Source organism: Sardina pilchardus, chromosome 11 (assembly GCF_963854185.1).
Source record: "Sardina pilchardus chromosome 11, fSarPil1.1, whole genome shotgun sequence".
Classification (NCBI taxonomy): domain Eukaryota; kingdom Metazoa; phylum Chordata; class Actinopteri; order Clupeiformes; family Clupeidae; genus Sardina; species Sardina pilchardus.
Genome location: NC_085004.1, coordinates 15,016,599 through 15,039,098, shown reverse-complemented (window position 1 = coordinate 15,039,098; position 22,500 = coordinate 15,016,599). Strand labels below are relative to the sequence as shown.

At 47.1% G+C, this 22,500-nt stretch overlaps 2 protein-coding genes across 6 annotated transcripts in view; one reads left to right on the top strand and one right to left on the bottom strand.

The window, feature by feature from the left end:
- Nucleotides 1-11,187, top strand: part of fam13b (family with sequence similarity 13 member B) — a 56,009-nt gene extending 44,822 nt beyond the window's left edge. For 2 of the 4 annotated variants that reach the window (XM_062549514.1, XM_062549513.1), the window contains exons 14-24: nt 766-825; nt 1,973-2,186; nt 2,742-2,880; nt 3,127-3,208; nt 3,765-3,974; nt 5,458-5,666; nt 5,985-6,068; nt 6,213-6,308; nt 6,831-7,162; nt 7,732-7,833; nt 8,091-11,187. In XM_062549514.1, the coding sequence (XP_062405498.1) occupies nt 766-825; nt 1,973-2,186; nt 2,742-2,880; nt 3,127-3,208; nt 3,765-3,974; nt 5,458-5,666; nt 5,985-6,068; nt 6,213-6,308; nt 6,831-7,162; nt 7,732-7,833; nt 8,091-8,214 (1,652 nt within the window). In that variant the 3' untranslated portion in view covers nt 8,215-11,187. The remainder of the gene's footprint in view (nt 1-765; nt 826-1,972; nt 2,187-2,741; nt 2,881-3,126; nt 3,209-3,764; nt 3,975-5,457; nt 5,667-5,984; nt 6,069-6,212; nt 6,309-6,830; nt 7,163-7,731; nt 7,834-8,090) is intronic. The other 2 variants (XM_062549515.1, XM_062549516.1) reach the window with 2 other exon arrangements.
- Nucleotides 11,188-15,749: 4,562 nt separating this feature from the next.
- The window catches only part of klhl3 (kelch-like family member 3), a 17,740-nt gene continuing 10,989 nt past the window's right edge, over nt 15,750-22,500 (bottom strand). For both annotated transcript variants that reach the window (XM_062549511.1, XM_062549512.1), the window contains exons 11-15: nt 22,411-22,500; nt 21,483-21,611; nt 20,792-20,932; nt 19,127-19,270; nt 15,750-18,846 (exon numbers count right to left, since the gene is read on the bottom strand). The exon at nt 22,411-22,500 is cut by the window's right edge and continues 12 nt beyond it. In XM_062549511.1, the coding sequence (XP_062405495.1) occupies nt 18,818-18,846; nt 19,127-19,270; nt 20,792-20,932; nt 21,483-21,611; nt 22,411-22,500 (533 nt within the window). In that variant the 3' untranslated portion in view covers nt 15,750-18,817. The remainder of the gene's footprint in view (nt 18,847-19,126; nt 19,271-20,791; nt 20,933-21,482; nt 21,612-22,410) is intronic.

Below are 22,500 nucleotides of genomic sequence, written 5' to 3'. Positions count from 1 at the left end.
CATTTAGGTCAGTGTTTCCAGTGTCAAGACCCCCTTGCCTGTGAATAAGACAAGCCTCAGAAGTCATAAATAGCTACATGAATTTAAATGTGGAACGCAAATGTGATTATACCGAGTTTTGATTATCCCACTGGGTTTGTTATTGGGATTGTTTACATTTAATGTGTCATTTTTGGTAATTTTAACCTCAGCCCAGGCAACATTTTGCGAACCCCCTGCAATCTCAATCTATTGGAGTCACCTCTGACCTCTGAACTTACTTAAGCAACCTTCAGGTCGGGCTAGGCTAGGCATTGGTAATTCATCCCCGAACCCTGATTGTTGAATAAAACAATGTCTTGCGTGTGTACTGTATGCGGGTAGGATTTCGGGTAGGAGTTCGGGTAGGGACCCTGGCTTGTCTTAGACACAGGCAAGGGGCCTTCAAGGGAAAAAGGTTGGGAAACACTGATCTAGGTGACAAGTAGGTCATCTGTGGTATATATTAGCCATTTCAACGTGCTTGTGTGCGTGTGCGTGTGTGTGTGTGTGTGTGTGTGTGTGTGTGTGTGTGTGTGTGTGCGCACACACGAGGAGTTATGAACCACAAGCTCATCACCATCTTCTGTGGTATCTCTCTGTCTCCTCTTCTCCTGCCCTCTCTCTCTATCCCTCTCTCCCTCTCTCTCTCTCGCTCCCTCTCCCTCTCTCTCTATCCCTCTCTCTCTTGCTCTCTCTGAACCCCTCCCCCTTGTCATCCCACCCCATGCCCATTGGCTGGTTCAGCCCGTCGTCCCGCCCCCCTCATAGATTTCTCATGTATGCACCTGCACCCAGAAGGGCATGGTGAGTACACACAGAATCCACAGAACAGACAGCAGAACGTCAGAACCCACACCTAGAACCCGCTAGCCTTAGAACATACTGTAGTCTGGAGAACCACGTCATCACCACAATGTAGAATGCATAGAACGGTGATGTCTGCAATGTGTTGCTCACTTGGAATGTGACTCGATCAAATAGCCTGGACAACACAGCAAAATGAAAATAGTTTTGTATTTCTAAATGATTATATGGATGTTGTTTCTCACAGCAGGCAATATTTGTGTACTCTGTATACCTAGGATACAAATCTCTACATGAGGACAGCTTTTTATTGCTTGTTTTTGTAATAAACCATTTTATAACTTTATGGCTTATCATGCTAATGGCAGAATGCCTGATAAAACATGATGTGTGTAGTTGTTGTTTATAGTGGGCCACAGGGTCAAAGTTCAACATATTTTAACGTGGATGCCAAGTGATAAGAACGTTGTTTGTTCGGCAACTGTGAAAAATCTGTTTATGTGATGGCATGTTGCTCTACAGTCTATAAATTCACCTTCAGGCAGGCAGGCAGACAGACAGACATACAGGGGGCACATTCCTCTTCTCTTTCACTGCGTCCATCCCTTATTCTCCTCCTCCTCAGCATAAGCAGTGCTCACTCCTCTCTTTCTCTCTCATACCTCCATCTCTCTCTCTCTCTCCCTCCCCCCCCTCTCCTCCTGTGTCATCCTCCCTTCTCCCTTCTCTCATCTTACAAAATCTCAGTGGCTGTGCTGACTTCTGCACTTTTTAAAGCGGCTGTCAGCAATGTCTACACACACACACACACACACACACACACAAACACACACACTCACACACCAGCCTCAAACCCCTCTCCCTCTGCACTAATGGCTGGCGTTTCCATGGCAATGGGCTGGGGTTTTACTAAACCTTGTAAACACCCCTGAAAGGTTACTGCTCCTCTGCCTTCTCTTGTGTGTGCGTGCGTGTGCACGTGAGCTCGTGCGTGCGTGCGTGTGTGTGTCTGTTCCTCCATGGCTATTTAACACTGCTTCTCCTCGTAAGGTCTGTGTTATTTCCAAGTTAGTCCTATGTTAGCCCAAGTCATTAAACCAGTAACGTGATGCAAGATCGCTTCCTGTGTTTGTGTGTGTGTGTTTAGACCCTGTGCCGGCCTGTAAGGTGTGGCAGCAGGAGGACGGTGAGTGTGGGGAAGCGCAGCTCTCCCCATTGGCCAGTCGCATGTTGCCCCTCCCTCTGGAGGAGGATGCCCCGCCCCTTCTGGCTCGCCGCTTCCTGGATTTTGGCCACGGCCAGCGATTCTTCCAGCAGGACCCGGAGAACACGTCACCCACCAAAGCACTTTCAGCTGGGAGGTAAAGACCAACGCACGCGCACACACACACACACACACACACACACACACACACAAGCACGCGCACACACGTCATCCACTGAAGCACTTTCAGCTGTGAGGAAACACCAACAAAAGCACACACGCACACACAATGTACTTGAAGTACACTGAAGTACTTTCAGCTGGGAGATATGAACACACACACACGCAAACATAATCACTCGCATGATCCCTCACACCATCACACACACACACACACACACGCACACACACACACGCACACACATGCACACACAGATCATACCTCTATCACCTTGGAGATGAGATGTGTTTTTCTCTTGTCTAAGGTAACAAACACACAACAAAGAACAGGGAGGTGAGCTCACACATGTCCACACACACATACACTCCCACATACACATCACACACTAAAGCACGCACACCTGGGAGATGAGACATGTGCTTCTCTTGTCTAAGGTAATCAATAGCCGAGTGTCTAAACTGAGGTACCGAGGAAAATCTGATGTAGCGTGTGTGTGTGTGTGTGTGTGTGTGTGTGTGTGTGTGTGTGTAGGCAGCGCCGTGCCTCTCTGAGTTCCAAAGAGAGTGTGAAGGGAGATGCAGTGTCCCAACAGCTCACCAAGAAACTGCAGAACCTCAAGAAGAAGATCCGCCAGTTTGAGGAGCAGTTTGAGAAGGAGAAGAACTACAAGGTATACACACACACTCATTACATGCACATACACACACACACACACACACATACATACACACACCTTAGTCCTCTTAGTAATGACCTGACTGACCAACACACATGTTTACCTATCTTAACTCTTTTTCTTTTTTTCTGTCTCTCTCTCTCTCCCTCTCCCTCTCTCTATCTCCCTCCCTCTCTCTATCTCTCCCTCTCTCTCCCTCTCTCTCTCTCTCTCTCTCTCTCTCTCTCTCTCTCTCTCTAGCCATCTCATGGTGATAAGGCAGCTAACCCAAAGGTCCTGAAGTGGATGACTGACCTCACTAAAATCCGCAAGCAGATCAAAGGTATGCACATACCTGCATGCACGTGCTGTCACTCGCTCTCTCTCTCTCACACACACACACACACACACACACACCTGCGAGCATGTGCTTTCACTCGCCCACACACGCACCCACTCGCACCACTCACTCACACGTGACTATGGGTGTGGGACCTGGGACTAAACACTGATTCTGTACCTCTATATGTGTATACACATATACATTTGTGTGTGTGTGTGTGTGTGTGTGTGTGTGTGTGTGTGTGGTTGTTGCTGTCTCAGCCAGTGCTAAGCACTAAGACACAAAGCCACCTGTCGTCTCAGTCATCACTGCATGTGTTTTGGGTCGAGCCCGCCCTTCAGCTCATAGTCTTCTCAGTTGCCTTTTTGGAGGGGGGGTTGATTTTTCCTTTTGGTTTCCGTGATCATCGTGACCTCACCTGGGCCCACCTCCTCATAACACCCACCCCACGTTAAGCTCCGCCCCCTTGCGCCCCGAACGCTCCGGCCAATCAGTCTCTCTTTCTCTCCGAATGACCTTTGACCTCGGGACCGCGTGACCCTTCGTGACCCTCCAGGACGTCAGCTGCTCAGGCACCAGGCCCTGCTGCAGTCCCACAGGCGCCACCACGCGTCTGGACCCTCCGCCGCCACGGCCAGCTCCTCCTCCTCCTCCTCCTCCTCCTCTTCCTCCTCCTCCCCGAACACACACCACCACCACCACCACCACCACCTGCTACACCCCCCCTCACACACCCACTCCGCCCATAGGCAGGGCCCCCACTTCCGTAAGTACACGCACTGCCTGCAGTAAGTAAGGGCACACACACACTTCCCATACGCATCCTGACCTGTCTGGAGATGGAGCCCTCACTCGCTCATCCAAAAGGAGAGCCCCTCTTTTTCTGCGCTCTCTCTCCCTCTTTCTCTCTCTTTTTCTGCGCTCTCTCTCCCTCTTTCTCTCTCTCTTTCTGCGCTCTCTCCCCCTTTCTCTTTCTCTTCCTTTTTCTCTTTTTCTGCACTCTTTCTCCCTCTTTCTGTCTCTCTTGCTTTCTCTCTTTGCTCTCTTTTTCTGTGCTCTCTCTTCCTCTCTTTCACTCTTTCTGTTTCTCTACCTTTTTCTGTTTCCCTCTTTCTCTCTATTTGGATTTGCTGATTACGCAAACACACACACATGCGCACATTTACAAGTGTGTGCTTACGTATATTTAACGACGCACACACACACTCACACACCCCTGAGCGTGTAGTTCTGTCCTGTAGCCAGGCTCTCTCCCGTTTTCAAATGGGCCGCTCACATCAGCAGACCCCCTCGTACCACGTCGAGACCTGCCTTGGCACTGCTTTCTGCTGTGGGACCGTCGGGCTTTGCTTACACACACACACACACACACACACACACACACACACACACACACACTGCATTTTTTTGATTGCATGAATTGCTTTTACATCTCTTGGAATTTTGCATTTATACAGAAATCTCGAGGATGTACAAATGAAACACACACGCACACAATGACGCTTGGTCTGTCCCAGCAATTCTGTAGAAAGAAACATAAAAACCGACAAGGGAGAAAAAGCTGAACTTGAAACAAAAACTGAAACAAGCTGACTGCAGTGTTATAACTCCCAACGGCTACAAACACTCCTTTATGTATGTATGTGTGCGTGTGTGTGTGTGTGTGTGTGTGTGTGTGTGTGTGTGTGTGTGTGTGTGGCCTTGACCTCATTCAAGTGCCTGTGTGAGTGTGTGTTCTAGATGAAACTAGTAACATGAAAGTCAGTGACATGAAAAGCATTGACAGTTGGTTCATCTCTCTACTCTTCTGTCTCCTGTTTCATTTCAGTTTAAAAAGCTTTATTGCTTCAAATGTTACAGCTTATATTTACACATAAAGAAAAGAAAGGAAGAAAAAGGACAGTTATGTAGAGCAGATTGTGATGTTAATGACCAGCAGAAATAGAGTTGGTGTTCATTTCTGTAGTTCACTGACTGGCCCTCAGGTAATGGCAAGTGTGCGCACACTCCACTGTCAGAGTAGCCAAATCCCTGTAAAGACTGTCATTTATCTGCCTCTGAATGGAGATTCTCTTGTGTCAGCATATTTAGTGCATCTGGTTAAGAGCAGCTTGTCTCTATAATGTGATGCCCTCCAGACTGCAGGCCAGGACAGAGTAGCCTCTCCACACCACCTGAAGTGGCTCCCAGGGTGGATGGTTTTTCGGAGTTTAATGTTCTGGTCTCTCTCTCTCTCTCTCTCTCTATAGATGCGAGGCAGCGCGTGGAGTCCGAGCAGGTGCCCCATGCGCGGCCGCGCAGCAACACTCTGCCCAAGAGCTTCGGCTCGTCGCTGGACTCGGCGTGCGAGGGCTCGGAGGCGCCCGAGCGCCGGCCCACGCGCCACGACACCCTGGACCTCATCCAGCAGCGCATCAAGACCAAGAGGCACGAGGAGGGCTGGCCGCACGACGCCAAGGTGTGTGTCTGTGTGTATCTGTCTGTCTGTGTCTGTCTGTCTTTCTGTCTGTCTTTGCGTCTTTCTGTCGGTCTGTCTGTCTTTCTGTGTCTTTCTGTGTCTTTCTGTGTCTGTGTGTGTCTGTGTGTGTCTGTGTGTGTCTGTGTGTGTCTGTGTGTGTGTATTGAGAGAGGATGGCATGGATGAGCAGTGGGGGGGTAGGGGGGTTTATATATTGCACATTTAAATAAAAAAGACAGATAAGACCTTTAAAAAGAGTGAGTAGTAGAGTGATAGAATTGTGGTTATTAAGTGTGTGTGTGTGTGTGTGTTCCTCAGAAAATGACCAAGGAGCAGCTTGCGGGTGAGAAGACAGTCTTGCAGAAAAACCTACTGCACTTTGAGGGACTCCACGGCCGACCGGTTAGTACACACCTGCAGTACACACACACACACACACACACACACACACACACACACAGTTCCTACAGAATGATCTACCGGTTTACACATCCAGATTCCTGGTTCTGTGAGCAGTTGACTGATTGTGTGTGTTGCGTGTTGCAGGTGACCCGTGAAGAGCGATTGATTGTAAAGCCGCTGTATGATCGCTACCGACTCATCAAACAGATGCTTACACGAGTCAGCATCACACCTATCATCGTAAGTAACACACACACACACACATCCTCACACACACACAAGCAAGACACCTACTCACACACGGTCTCCTAGATATGGACTTAACAACTCACACACACAACAGACAAGAACAGGTATTAGAGTATCATACACACAACACACACACTCACACAACTGCATGCTGTGTAATGCATACACACTCCTATGAGGGCCTGTGCAGAAATGAGTTCATAGATCTGAAACAGTAGTAGTAACTGAAGGCAGTGCTACAGTAATTAACTAATACTCACTCCTTCTCTCTATCTTTTCCCCCTCTCTCTTCCTCTCTCTCTTTCTCCTTTCCTCTCTCCTCTTCCTCTCTCTCTTTCATCTTCCTGTCTCGTCTCTCTCTTTCTTCCCCCTCTCTCTCTGTCTTTCTCCTTTCCTCTCTCTCCTCTTCCTCTCTCTCTTTCATCTTCCTGTCTTCCCTCTCTCTCTCTCTCTCTCTCTCTCCCTCTTGTCTTTCTCCTCTCGGCCCTTCTCTTCCCTCTCTCTCTCCTCCAGGCGTCTCCCTCGAGTAAGCGGCGTAACCAGACGCTGCAGCCCATCATCGAGGGCGAGACGGCCCACTTCTGCGACGAGATCGAGGAGGAGGAGGAGGAAGAGGAGGAGGAGGTGGTGGTGCGCGTGGAGGAGATCGAGGAGCAGACGGGGGACCAGGAGAGGAGCGGAGGAGGAGGAGGAGGAGGAGGAGTGCGGGGCGAGGGCGACGTCATCATCACCGTGGACCCCGCCACGCAGCCGCCTTCCCAGCAGCCTCAGCGCCACATCGCGGAGGAGACGTCGGGGAAGGTGGCCCTGGACCTGCGGCTGTCCAGCTCCCACGCGTCCTCTATGTGAGTGGGACACACACACACACACACACACACACACACACACACACACACTCACACACACACACAATACCGTGTGCTTGTGAAACATGCTGGAATATGGGAGTGCTTTTGAATCTGATGTATCAGTTAACACAATACAAAGGGCAGTCCATTGGTCACCTACTGTATGTGTACACATGTCCAGTATTTGAATGCACTGCTGGTAGCCCGTGTCCAGAGAAGCTGTGTAAGTGGAGTGTTTAGTAAAGCAGAACTCCGCGCTAGACATGGATGTTGTTGATGTCACAGTGGTGGACATGGATATCATGGATGTCACAGTGCTGGTTCTCAGCTGTGATCCGCTTTCTTCAGGATCGTGTGACGCATACCTGCTCACTGTCACCTGTGCCATAATCTCATTACAGCCTCTGGGACACACACACAAACACACACACACACACACACACACACACAGACAAACAGCTGAGGACTTAAGCCCCACCATATGTATGTTCTTTTCTGTTGGATATATTTGAAACAGAGACAGGTGTTAACTGTGTATGTGTGCGCTTGTGTGTGTGTGTGCGTAGGCCTGAGCTGCTGGAACAGCTGTGGAAGGCCCGGGCTGAGAAGAAGAAGCTGAGGAGAACCATCAGGGAGTTTGAGGACGAGTTCTACCAGCAGAACGGCAGGTAGGAACCCACACACACACACACACACACACATACAGTACACACACACACACACACAGTCATGCATTTACAGTACACACACACACACACACACACACACACACACACACACACACACACACACACACACACGCAAAACGTACAACATACTCTCTAGGCTTAAATGTGCAGACACATCCATGCACATACTGTAGATGTGTGCCTACATATACACACACGCACTGAGCTGTCCCGTGTGTGTGTGTGTGTGTTTCCAGGAACGCTCAGAAGGAGGACCGTCTGCCCATGATGGATGAGTACAAGGAATATAAACGCATCAAGGCCAAGCTCCGACTCCTGGAAGTGCTCATCAGCAAACAGGACTCCTCCAAGTCCATCTAGAGCGCCGTCGCCACGACAACCAACCAAACAAACTCCACCACCTTGAGGTTGCCTCGGCAACCACCAACGCTACTTCAAGTCACCCTACCCTCGACGGCAGACCACATATCTTACTGCCATTCCCTCGGATCTCTCTCTTTCTCACACACACACACACACACACACACACACACACACACACATGAGGACACACGTCTACACTGAAGTATATCTTTGACTTGGGACTGAAAAGACTTTCTCACACACACACACACACACACACACACAATAAGAACTTATATTTATGGCCTGTGTCATCATCATAAGCTTCACGCTCCGATGTAATTGTTTTGTTTTTTCTTAATTGCATTACGTTCTTTTCTATTTGTTTTTGTTTATTTTTGTCCTTGTGATTTCTCACACTGAGAAATCTCCTCTGAGGTTATAATGCGACACGCAGAGGCACAGAAGGGCCTTCACCAGGGCCACAACACACCGACTCACACTTTCTTCTCACTGAGTAAACGTGTGTGTGTGTATATATATATATATATGTGTGTGTGTGTGTGTGTGTGTGTGTGTGTGTGTGTGTGTTGTATATATGCAGAAAAATGTTTATACATGGTACGCTTGTATAAAATGGTTAGCCTACATACAGTATGTTGTAGTAAGTGAGCTCAGTCATATTGAAGAGTTAACACTTCATTAAGCCTTGTGTTTATTTGCTTCTCCTGCATCGGTTTACTGAAGCAAACTGTAAACGAGAAGAGTTTGACCTGTCACAGAGCTCTGCTCTGTCTGTCTGTCTGACTGTGTGTGTGTGTGTGTGTGTGTGTGTGTGTGTGTGTGTGTGTGTGTGTGTGTGTCTCTAAGCCTCTGGATATCAGTGTTGTACGAGGACTGCTCCCCTGGTCGGCGTGTGTGTATGTGTATGTGTGTGTGTGTGTGTGTTTGTTTTCTCTGACCATTTCTGACATCCCTACTTGTTGTGTTCCACGCACTTGCATGTATTGGTCTCGCTTCGTTTGTGTTCTATGACACACAGGGAGGTCCAGAGTGAGGATTAGCTGCGGTTCTAAAGGGTTCTGGGAACTCGTGTGTGTTAGCAGTGGTTCTAAAGGCTCCTGGGGACCTGTGAAGGGACTGTGAGATGCAGAACCTGAGGAACGTGAAAGACAATTATGGGATGGCTGGTCATCCTGCACTGTGGCAAAAGTCCTCCAGAGACAGCCAAGCAAGCCACACACACACACACACACACACACACACACACACACACACACACACACCACAAAACTTGTCTCCTCAGGAAAGTGGAGAGGTGGGGCCGCTCAGGACAGAGCTTTGGGCATTGTGAGCATTGTGTGTGTCTGCGTGTGTGTGTGTGTGTGTGTCAGTCAGTTTGTGGGGGGGTGAGGTGCGTAATCATATATGGCCTTTGGTCAAGTCTGTTTGAGGTTGAGATGAAAGCCTCAACTCGACTCAGCAGGGAGGTGAACCTCAGGCATCTGACACCCCCATTTCATCTGATTCATCCCAACACCTCTTCCAACTCTCTCTCACACACACACACACACACACACACACACACACACACACACACACACACACACACACACACACACACACCATCAGTCTCACACACACTCCACTTCCATCTCACACACCCTCTCTCCCAACCTGGTTTACATTCCCAACTCCACTGTAAGCTATTAACAAGGATTGTGTCACACAGTCCAACACATTCCTCCTCACCTTACCTCTCCTCGCCTCCAATTCCAGAGTGTGTGTGTGCGTGTGTGTGTGTGAGTTTGTTTTTTTTCGATGTGCTCGTGTCCTCAGCCTCATCAGCAGTCTAGGGTTTTGAGAACAATCTCACCTGGGTCTTCCCAGCTGTGAAGAACACACACACACACACACACACACACACACACACACATACACACACACAGGTAAGCTGGCTTGTCTCTGGAGAAGAGTTTGTGCCCTTTGCTCATTTGAACTGCTGTCATCACAGTAGTGAGGGTTTCTCAGGCGTCATCAGTCTATCAGTGGGGAAAGGAACGCATCAGTAAGCCATTAGTGTGGTTCGTCTCTGGTGAGGGGCAGCAGGCCCAGTGTGTGTGTGTGTGTGTGTGTGTGTGTGTGCGTGTTTAAAGGTGTGTAGTTTGCCGTGGGGTTTGTTCAGACCCCGATGCACTACATGAAAGGATAGGGAACCATGCACTTGTGAGGACACACACACACACACACACACACCACCCTCTTCACTCAACTTTTCACTGATATTCAGTGCAGGAAGAACATCATCCGACACAAGAGTGTATCCACCCCACCATGGTGTGTGTGTGCGCATGTCTGTCTGTAAGTAGGGAATGGGGGAAGGGTGTCAAGGTTATGATTTGCACAGCATTCAGAGAATGCATCCTTGTTTTTGTTTTTTCGTGTCTGGTCACACCGTGAGCTACGACGCACACTATACAGGCTTCGGAGTGTGTGTGTGGGTGTGTGCGTGGGTATGTGTGTGTGTGTGTGCGCGGCGCCGCCGTCGTTAACTTATTTCCTGCATGTCGGGCTCCTCAGCTGATGCTTTGTATCACCGGTGTGAAGATGTCCTCCATCTATGTTTGTTTTTGTTTTTTTAAAAAAAGGACTTTTTTCATTTGTACTAATTTTTTTTGTTTTTGTAAACGTTTTGCTGTTATTCTGCGGGCCCCTTTGCAGTGTCGCCTCCCCCCTCCCGTGTGCAGTACCCCCCCCCCCCCCCCCCCCCCCAACACATCCACGCTGCTGCAGTGTATAAGCTAGACGTAGCGCTTAGCTTGCATGGCAGAGTCCTCTTTCTTTCCTTGTATGTTTATGTTTTTGTTTTGGTTTTGGTGCCATGAAGAATAAGCAATAACGTTAGTGTCCCGGCCGGAACCTAATGAATGAGGGGAGGCCTCCTGTATTCAGTATGTGCATTTTTCTCAATAAATGGCTTGTGAATACCGACCCTGTCTTGTCTGTGGCGTTCTTCCAGTCTGTGAGTTAAGACTATTTACACAGTGGAGTGTGGAACGTGGAGACCGAGCCTCCTTCTCAAACACACACACACACACACACACACACCAACTTGGACACACTGTCTGGACACAGTGGAACTATAATGGCCATGGTTTGCTGAAGCTGATGTGGTGGAAGACTGCTTCTTGTGAACCTGCAAGTCATACAATCTCACTATTTTTATATTATTATTATTATTTATTTACTTGGCAGACATATGATTTACAGATGCCAGATCTTACAGGGCCGGACTTGCTGAAGCAGCTTCATTTAGCGGAGTTAAGTGCCTTGCTCAAGGGCACAACGGTAGCAGCAGTGATTCAAAGCCACAAACTCCCTGGCTAGCTCGGCTCCCTATGCTGCATCCCAGTCAACACAGGAGTCATATTTCCAAGCTGGAATTTCCCAATTTCATTCCAGACAAACTCGGAGGTCAAGAATTCTGACCTCCGACTGGGATAAAGTACAATGGAACGCCATTTGAAGTCAGAGTTCCCACTTCTGAACTCGGACCCCAGCTTCAAGGTTTGAATTGAAGTCCGACGTCCGAAGTTGTCTGGAATGCAACATTACTAGTACTCTTTGTTTATGTAAAACACGTTGAATGACCCCTGTGTATGAACTAATAATTATTTATAAAGAAATAGACTTGACAGTTTAAATTAAACATGATTTTGAGCTGACAACTACTGTGTCCACTGGAGATGATCTGAATACGGTCAATAACTCCCACACACAGCACAGAGAATATGTAAATCCACAGTGTTTATTACACAACGCATGCAAAGGAGTTCCTCCAAAGGAAACTGGAAAGTGTCCGATATTTAAAAGCCTAGCGTTACTGAACATTAACATAGCCCATCAACAAAGGCAGTTACCACAGCAGCGCTGAGTGACTGGAAGTTTATTAACCAAGTTCAATCCTTAACTAATCCAGCAAACATGAACCAACATAGACTCTGTGGGCCAATTGCTCTGTCAGTTAGCATTGTGCTAGCTGTGCTACGATTTAAAACCGTGCTCCTTAAAACGGAGGTTTTGGAGTTTAACACGCAGCTGCGCATGAAGTTTAACGTGATTGCTGTGTCAGAAATGAGACAGGATCAGCTGATTCCTAGTTACTGGGGTTAAACTGCCTGGAAGCCGGAAGTACGCTGTTTTGAGTTTTGCCCCAGCAGATGCAGTCGTAATTCAACAGTCTTAACGCATTTCAGGATTTTGACGGGATACTTTTTATGACTCTTGTGGCTAAATGCGCTCTAAGTGCCAAAACACTTTGGAAATGTAAAGTACATTTTAATAAAACGCAAATAATGTTGAAATATATCATGAAATAGTCTAGGCTACTTTTGTGGAAATCTGAATCTGAAATATTATCCAGTAGGCTATGCTTTATAACATTAAATCAGTCAATCAATCAATTGTCACGAATTAAATAGAACATTACACGGAGGAGCAAAAATAAGCCTTTTAATCGCCACACTTCAGCCCAATATGGACAAATTATGCTGGGCACTAAACCCACATTCCATGGCTCCGTGCGCATTCCAGCCTTTACGAATCCATGTGGGACTAGGCTACGTATTTTGTCAGCCTAAACAGGACTACACCATGGCCAGGCAAAATGCATCTGTGCGGTATAGGCTACATAATGTCACAACTGTCTTTAATGCCTGTGAAATGCAAGTTAGTGTGTCGGATAGGGGCAGACGTTTTCAAATCATACTGCTCCCCGAGCGCCGCTGGTTGGTTGGTTCTCTCACAGGATGAAACAAGTACCTATTCTATTCTATTCTATTCTATTCTATTCTATTCTATTCTATTCTATTCTATGTAAGGGATAATCAACGACGCGCCCTGTGCGTTTCTAGGAAAATGATGCACTTATCGAAGTGTAAAGTCCCCTCCGCCTGCGGCATCGGGTCCTTATTACCACTTCGAACGTGCATTATTTTCCTATAAACGCACGGCGCGTCTTTGATTATCCCTTAATATTCTATTCAGTCATTGAATGAATGAAAGCGCCTCCCGCAAACAGCGGGTGGAAATCCCTTTCAACGACATGAAACGTAATAGTGAACCTTCAAATATAATAATATTTCAGTGCCCATCAGTCTCTACATTTAGCAACATCACCAAACAGTCCAAAAGTAAATTAAACCCCAAACTAAACTGAAAACTACTGCTTTTAATAGCCTGCCGGTGCCGCTAACAAAACGCATGTCTCTGGTCTCACAATAAAACGCACGTAACAAAAGTTCTTGCCTGGAAGTCTGCCTCAAATAAATGCTTTGCGCAGCCTAAGTAGCCTAAATAAAGACCATAATCGAGGGTTGATGGTACGATCTACCGTGCGTTAGGCTATTTTACGAATAGGCCTACTCGTTCTTTGTACATTTGTAGTTAGGCATTTGCCAACTTAAGCAACTGCTATCTTGTAGCCTTTATTGTAGCCTACTGTGTAATAAGTCCAAACTAGCCAACAGTGTGTGTATGTGTCGGTGTATGTGTCGGTTTATGAAGCGTAAGCTGTCACCTATCTTGCTATCCTGCAAACTATGGTTTAGTCTACCGCAAAACCATGTCCTTTCCGAGATTAGACTAACACGCATTAAATGCGCCCTCTAGTGGGTGATTTGAATTTCCTTGAAGACACAGCAATTGAGATCAATGTAAAACGCAGCAGCAGGTTAAACCACAGGTGCATATGACACAGCAATGGAGCTTAAGTCGTCACGTGACTTCTTGCGTCACCACCGAGTTTAAAACCGTGTTAAACTCCAAACTAGCGACAGAGCAATTGCCCCTGTGTGTGTGTGTGTGTGTGTGTGTGTGTGTGTGTGTGTCTTTGTTTGCACTCTTGGCTGAAGTCCAGTGTGCGGTCACTCACCTGTCAGTATAGCTCCTCTCACTAACTTTGGCAACGTGCACGCCAAATGATGTGGGAGACTTAAAGTTTGATAGATGTTGTCGAATTAGCAAACTGTTTGAGTTGGTTTTATGTAGATGTTGTGCAGATTTGAGTTGGTTTTATGTACTGTACTGTAGATGTTGTGCAGATAGCAAACCCAACCAAATGGGCTCAGACTCAAACAAATGTGCTTCAATTGACAATTAAGCCATTAATTAACAACAACAAAAAAAATCAATTGCAAAGTTATTTAGCCTATACATGTGCATGTAAATACACTTTATGGAGGAGCTTCTTTCTTTGTATGCTGCTGTCAGATGCTTGAGCTATTTTGATCCACATGATGGAGATCTGGCCCAGCTCAGCTCAGGGAGTTCTTCCTGCACACACTCTGGTGTTGTTTAGGATAGATCAGAGGTCTCAAACAGGTAGCCCGTGTGAGCCAGTAGCTCCCCGCCTGTGTCTAAGTAGCTCTCCAAAATGTTTGAGAAAGCCTTGGATCTGCCCAAAGTTTCTTCCTGGACATGGGAGTTTTTCCTTGCCCCTGTTGCTCCTGGGTGTCCCTTGGTGCATCAGTAATTATACTGTATGCATGTGACAAATAAACATCCTTGTTTCCTTAAAAAGCTCTCTGCCATGTCCATTTTGTTAAAGTAATTCTCGGAGGGAAAAATGCACTCAGCCATTCCATTTTGTCCAAGTAGCTCTCTGAGGAAAACAGGTTGGAGACCCCTGATGTAGACGCCTGAAGCATCTAAGGAAGAGTGCCTGCTGTATACAAGCCCACTTTTCTCTACCTTTGCTACAGATTTATCCGAGTTCATCCAGTCTGTCTCAGTGCAGTTATGTGGTGCATAATTTGCTATTTTCCTACAGCAAATTAATGCAATTATATAGGTCTAGACCAATAAATGTAGTTTAATATTGGGAATGGAAAAGCTTGGCTAATTCAGTGGCCGTCCGACACAAAGGAAAAGCTAATTATGTCTTCTGCAGTCTAGTCACACCTCCTCCTTACTGATGGAGTGAGAACCATTCTGACCAGCAACGTTTTTATAAATAGGCCCAGGCGAACAATGACTGAGGCTACTGCCCTTACAAAATAGCTTATATAACACAGTAAATCTGATCAGTCAAAGTGTGATACTGGCGCCCTCTTGTGGTAAATTGAAAAAGGAAAAGACTCCCATGGATTTCAATGGTGAAATTGACTGATATTATATGCATTTTCCTTTAGCTGTACTTGTGGTGATATTTCAACATTTGTTTTTGCATGTAAGATCACTGCCAGGTGTATTCAAATTTGTTATTCTGGGATCACATTCACACATTTTAAAATTCCAAACAAAATAATCTTACAAACCTTGGGTACACAATTTCACTTTTCAACCCTCCTCCTGTAACTAATGCATTCTGCATCTGTAGAAGCTCTACCATTTCCTGGGAATGATGACATCACTGACCTAAATTCAAAGTCTGTATTCATGACCCTCAAACCTTTCCAATCATGTCAGACTGAAAATGTACACATTTCAGTACACATTTCATGATGGCTCTAAAGCAGAATTGCAAACTAAACCAAATGAGACAAAGTCAGCAGTACATGTCTTTATTTCCTTCAACACATTTCGTATAGATACAGTTAAAACGTCTGTTGAGCATCAACTACACTGTACAATTGAACAACCCAGGTGAGCAGGTCAAATCAAATGTCTTTCCTTAGTGTGAAACAGGCGTGTGACGGCCATCAGCACCAACATGACGCCACTTGCAAGGATGTGCATAGTCAGAGACCTGGTCATCAAACCCTTTCTGGTGCGGAACGGTAACGTCATAGAACACTGGGCAGAGCGATCCCCCCCCCCTATCTGACAGCTACTTAGCGTTTTCCGTAGCCATCGCTTCAAACGCTCTGGCAACACGGTCCTCCTCATTTACTTGAGATCACTTGCTGTTAACACTTTCTCTTCTCCATGATTATGTACTTTCCACTATGCATACGTGACAGGGCCCATCGTTCACGGGGTTGCAAACATTTTAGTGGATGACCACACTAAACTGCCCTATACACAATTAGGATATGTTCCCGTAAGCTTCATTTGTAAATGCATATGATACAGTCAACAGGCTCTTATCCTAATTTATCCTGTGAACGCGAGCTAGTTTAGTAACAGGCTCTTCCACCTGGCTGGCACAATCCGAACAGATTAGCGATACTGTAAAGAGTAGCTTTTAACTCATTCAATCTCTCCGGTGGCAGAAAACAGAAAAAACGAGAAGCCAAAGCTTTGTGTGGTGGGTTTTTTTTGTGCTGGGAGAAAGTCAGGTCATTGTTGGCAGCCAACCTGTAAAGAACATTTGCTAAACTACTGTGCTCCACAAGAGGATTAGAGGATTACAAAATCGCAAATTTACTATTTCATTCATTCAGTGCTCAAGTGGGCTCCAGACACGCCGCTATTGTGCATTATTTCTGACCAGCGGGGTGGGGAAGTTATAAAAGTTACAAAAAAGGAGTTAAGCTGTCACGTTCCTTTCATAGGTACATCATAATAATAACCATGGCAACTCCACAAATGCATTGTATATTTCAAGAACTCCGACCGACACTAGAGAGACTGAACCTCTAAGGCAAGAAAGTAAACAATTCTTTTGCAATCATATGGAATATATGCTTGTGACACACACACACACACAGACATGTGCTTAACACATTGACACTGTTGAGAAGAGACGAGCCCCCCCCCCCCCCCTGCTCCCATCCCTCAGAAACCCTGTAGTTCACCTTCCACCGGAGGACTCAGGAGGGGCTGGTTTCGTGCTGCGAGAGTCCGTGAACGCGAGTCTGTCGGGGTCTCCGATGACCAGCACCGGAGCCCCGCTCAGCATAGCCAGGTCAGTCTCTCAGCGTGGCGCTGCTACATCAGAGGGGGGGTCAGTTCAGTTCATCCCCGGATCGTGATATAACACAACCGAGTAAAGCCGCAGCCATGCAGAGGTCCACTGGACCGGTCAGCGGAGCTCCTCTGACCAGCTCCAGCTGCACACAGCACAGGATTAATGTAGAGTTGGCTTGGCACGTCATTGTCCTCCTCAGGCTCCTTACAGGCAGATACATCTTAACGAGACATCGTTGAGACATCCGGGATAAATACTGGACACGTCCGAGAAACATCTCAAGACAAGCTACATTATTATCTCTGTTCCGTCGATCTCGGACCTCAGATCTAGGATCAGTCAGACTGGCACACAAATCTCATTTTGCAGTTGTGTTTCAAGGGGTGAGCTTCACACAAAGAGCTCATCATCACCGACACACAGGAGAACGCAGAGAAAGAGAGAGAGAGAGAGAGAGAGAGAGAGAGAGACAGGAAGAGGGGAGAATGCAGGAAGGAAACAAAGAATAAAGGAAAGGAAGGATATTAAGAGAAAGGAAGAGAGAGAAAGAGAGAGAGTGAGAAGTGCTTGACTGTATTCCTGAAAGTGAGCATAGGTTTAGATTGCTGTCTGCCTATTTGGTTGCACAGTCATTCTCACACACACAAACACAAACGCACATGCGCGCACACACACACACACACACACACACACACACACACACATAGGCAGCAGCTCACTGGCGCTCCCTGTGTGTCAGAGGTGGCACTGCAGCACTGCTTCTGGTCTATAGCATAGAATTGTAGTGTGGGGATGGTTCTTATTGGAAGGGAAGGGGATGAGAGGTGGGAATGGTTCCTGTTGGAGGGTGGGTTAAGAGGTGGGAGAGGTTCCAATTGGAGGTTGGGGTAGAGAGATTGGAATGGTTCGTGTTGGAGGATGGGGTAGAGAGATTGGAATGGTTCCTTTTGGAGGGTGGGGTAGAGAGATTGGAATGGTTCCTGTTGGAGGGTAGGGTAGAGATTGGAATGGTTCCTGTTGGAGGATGGGGATTGGGGGTGGGAATGGTTCCTGTTGGAGGATAGGGGAGGAGAGGTGGGGATGGTTCCTGTTGGAGGATGGGGATTGGGAGTAGGAATGGTTCCTGTTGGAGAATGGGAGGTAGAGAGAGATCCTGATAATTCTTGCTGCTCTCCCCGCATGCCAAAAGAATCAGTAGTAGAGCAGAGATGGAACTGGTTGGCACGGTTACACATGGAACACTCCACCCTGTTCCACACACAGTGGAGTTCCTGAACTCCAGTCATCAGTCATCACATGACACATCCACTCATCCATCAAGAGAACTATTAATCCATCCGTTCATGGTTCTTTGGAGTTTGTGAGTCCCTCTCTGTAACTTCAATAAAGTGATTTGAAATGTGCTTTTGCTTGAAGTGGTCACCATACTTTTGCCCTTGCTTTTGACCTGTCCACAGTGTCAAGGAAGGGGGTGTGGCATAACTACATGCCATTCTCTGATTGGAGGAGAGGGTACGTCCATCTCAGGGAGGGTGGGGCCACTCCAGGCAGCGCAGTCAGGGATTGGTTGTTGGGTCAGCATGCGGCGTGCAGCAGCAGGGGCTGATGGGTAAATCAGTCAGAGTCTGGGTCGCAGTCTTCTGCCTGACTGCCCCAGGTGGGCCCCAGGTGGTTACAGTCTGTTTTCTGATTGGTCATCATGGTCTCCGGTGGACTGCAGTCTATCTTGTGATTGGTCCAAGGGAAGTTACTGATGGCGGGGGCTGATTGTCATGATGGTTTGTCAATGACTGAGACACCTGCACAAAAGAGAGAGAGTGAGAGATTGAAGAAATAGAACATGTGAGTGTGGTGTAGATGAACTTTCAAAGTGTGTGAGTGTGTGTCACTGTGTGAGTGTATACGTGTGTGTCCATGTATGTGTGTGTGTATGTGTGTGTGTGTGTGTGTGTGTGCACAGTATGTGTGGCCAGTGTGAGTCAGTGTATGTGTCCGTGTGTGTGTGTCAAGTGTGTGTCCGTGTAAGTGTCCGATGTCCGTGCGTGTGTGTGTCCATGTACGTGTCCGTGCGTGTGTTACCTGCATAGCTCCGCCCATTGCCCATGTTGATGGGCAGGAGGCTCCACTTGTCTGCGGCTGGGTTGTAGAACTCCACCGAGGAGAGGTTACAGGAGCCGTCGTCCCCCCCGACCACGTACAGCATCCCATTAATGGCACACACACCTGGGGACAGGGCAGGACACAGCGGCCGCTCAGCTCACCTCTGACCACAGGTGCGCTCAAACTCAGCTGGCCGACAGCTGACGAACGTTCGTGGCAAATACGCGTTATCTGACCAGTCAGATTTGTACAATATGGTGTAAACATTCCCTTGTCAAGCCCAGAGAACTACCATCTAAAACTGTTTGCAAATGTGTTTGAAAATGTTCACAGACAACTCGGGGCAAACAGACAACTGTTTGCAAACGTTCCGCCCATGTTTGCGAATTGGAACGCATTTCAGGTCTGACTGACCCGCTCTGACCGATGCAATCAGTGTTTCACTGGATTCAGCCACTGGGCCCGTGGCCTTTGGAGAGTTCAGACTTTATCAGTGAAAACATCTGGCAGACAGAGCACCTCAGGGGAAACCGTCCAAGAGCATAAAACATGACCGTAGAGACATACTAGACACACGCACACACACACACACACACACACACACACACACACACACACACGCGCAAGCACGCGCACACGCACGCCCCTACACAGGGATAAACAACAGCAAGGAGAAAGTCACATGCTTACTACGGTATGTTCCAGCATGCTACACATACAGTACATAGAACGTCCAAAGACACCAAAGACATACGGATATAGATATGCATGTGAGCGTATATTAGAAAGCATGTATCCACTTGCATCCCATAATAGACCACTCTCATGTCTGTGGCTACGATGCTGAACCCACTGATCCCCCTCATACAGCGAGCACCATGACTAGTGTGCTTTCGCCATTAAATAACGCCTACACGTTTTCCCTGCTATCGTTTAAACACATGGGAATGGAACTCAAATTACGCAGGTTGCATATTAAATGGCTGGCTCTTTGGCTGGGCGGTAGACTATCATTTAAAACACATGTGATGCAAATGAGCTTGTTACCTGAATGGAACTCAAATGAAACAGGTTAAATGTTAAATGGCTGGCTCTTTGGCTAGGCAATAGCTATCATTTAAAACACATGGGATTGTGATTGGGTGCAATGGTGAGGATCAGGTCATGTTTCTCTCTAGAAAACAGAGGGACTATTGTTCAGGGAACTATAATGTCAGTCTTTCGCTATGGTGATTGTGTGTACTGTATGCACACAGCCCAGTTTCCACTGGACCCATTAGACCCAATTTACCACAGTTCTCTCCATCTCAGTACAGGGCATTGATTTAAAAGCCATTACTTACGGTGAACTAGACCAAAATGGTGGACAGTCCTCTCTCTATGCATTTCCCTTTGATCATGATCTTCTTCTCTTGTTTCTAAGATTTTGCGAGTTACAGTTCTTCCTCGGTTCACTTTCAAAAGTGAAATCCAGATGTTGGAAAATTGGCGTTTGATTTGTTGCACCAAATAAATGGAGCATGGATCTATCACATGTTTCATACGCTCAGCTATATGGCTAACACAGACCTGCCGTTTTGTCTCCAGTCTTAGTCCAACTACACAGTATCATTGATATAGTGATGTGGTGCGTGGCGAGCTTACCTGCGTTGCGGCGGCACATGTTCATATCGCACACCTGTCTCCAGGTGTTGCTGGGGGGGTCAAACACCTCCACACTCTTCCTCACCAGTGGCCCGTCGTGCCCCCCAGCTGCATAGAGCTGGTCCCCTAGCACGCCCACACCTGGACAAACATCATCATCAGTCACAACAACACCATCACAACAACATCAGTCACAACAACACCATCACAACAACATCAGTCACAACAACAACAGTCACAACACCACTAGTGAGTCGCTACCAAGAAAACCAGCCATGCGGCCCTACAAATTTTGTGCGAATCGTGAAACATGACCTTGTCAGTAGATATATCTCTTTGGAGATCGTTTTTGCCTGTTGTTAATCCTAACACCTCCACAACAAAAGCATTTTCAATGTATACGGGAGAGATAAGTCATGGGAAGTTTGAAATGTACTACAGTAGAGTAAAATATGAATATGAATATGAATATATGAATATATCGCGACTCTAGAGGGAGCTCTACAGTCAGTCGCCTAAACCTGCATAGTGTACCTTTAACTGTGGCAGATCAACTATGAGCACTTGCTAGGGTGGTAGTGTGATAATTAATGTGTGTAATTGAGAGTGTGTGTGTGTGTGTGTGTGTGTGTGTGTGTGTGTGTGTGTGTGTGTGTGTGTGTGTGTGTGTGTGTGTGTGTGTGTGTCCCACCTGCTCCACTGCGCCTGGTGCTCATGTCGGCCACGTAGACCCACTGGTTCCTGACCGGGTCAAACTCCTCTACTGTACTCAGGCACTGACGAGATGCTCCGTCATATCCTCCTACTGCATACAGCTTACCTGTTACACACGCACATACAAAGATCCATGCACACACACACAAAGATCCACACACGCACGCACACACAAAGATCCACACACGCACGCACACAGACACACACACACAGACACAAAGACAGACACAGACACACAGACACAGACACACACACACACGCACTTTAAAGCACATGAGCACACCTGTGCTCTATAGGGGATCAATAAAGTATCTATCTATCTATCTATCTAGTGACCAAACACCTCCATGTTTTCCCTATTAATACAGTTACACGGGTAGTCACACGACCAAGTATGGTGAGACAAAATAAAACGTGGTGCATTTCTAAGCAGGCAAAAGGGATAACTATATTGTGTGGCGGAATAACATTGGGAGCACTTAGACTCTGCGCAGTAATAACCTCACTCCAAAGTGAAACTGAAAGTGCAAGAGTGATGATATTACTGCGCCACACAATATAGTTACCCCTCTTACCTGCTTACAAATGCATCACGTTTTATTTTGTCTCACCATACTTGGTCGTGTGACTACTCGTGTAACTGTATTTTAATAGGGAAAACATGGAGGTGTTTGGTCACTTCTATCTTCATCTATGTTTGGATCCTAATGAATGCATTGGGCTAGCTAAATGCTATCAAAGTTGCGCCGCGCGCCAGAGCCAGTGAGTGCACGCATTGAAACGTGAGAGGTATGCATCAACTCGTCTTAATTAAGGGAATAACGTAGTTTAATATGAAAAAACGGTGAAGTGTTCCTTTAATGGCTGCTGATGAGTCATGGCGGCGGCATCATGGCGTCTCTTACCGTCCACCACTCCCACGCCAACGCTGCTGCGCCGGGTGTTCATGGACGCCACAAACGTCCAGTCATTGGACCGCCAGTTGTAGGCCTCCA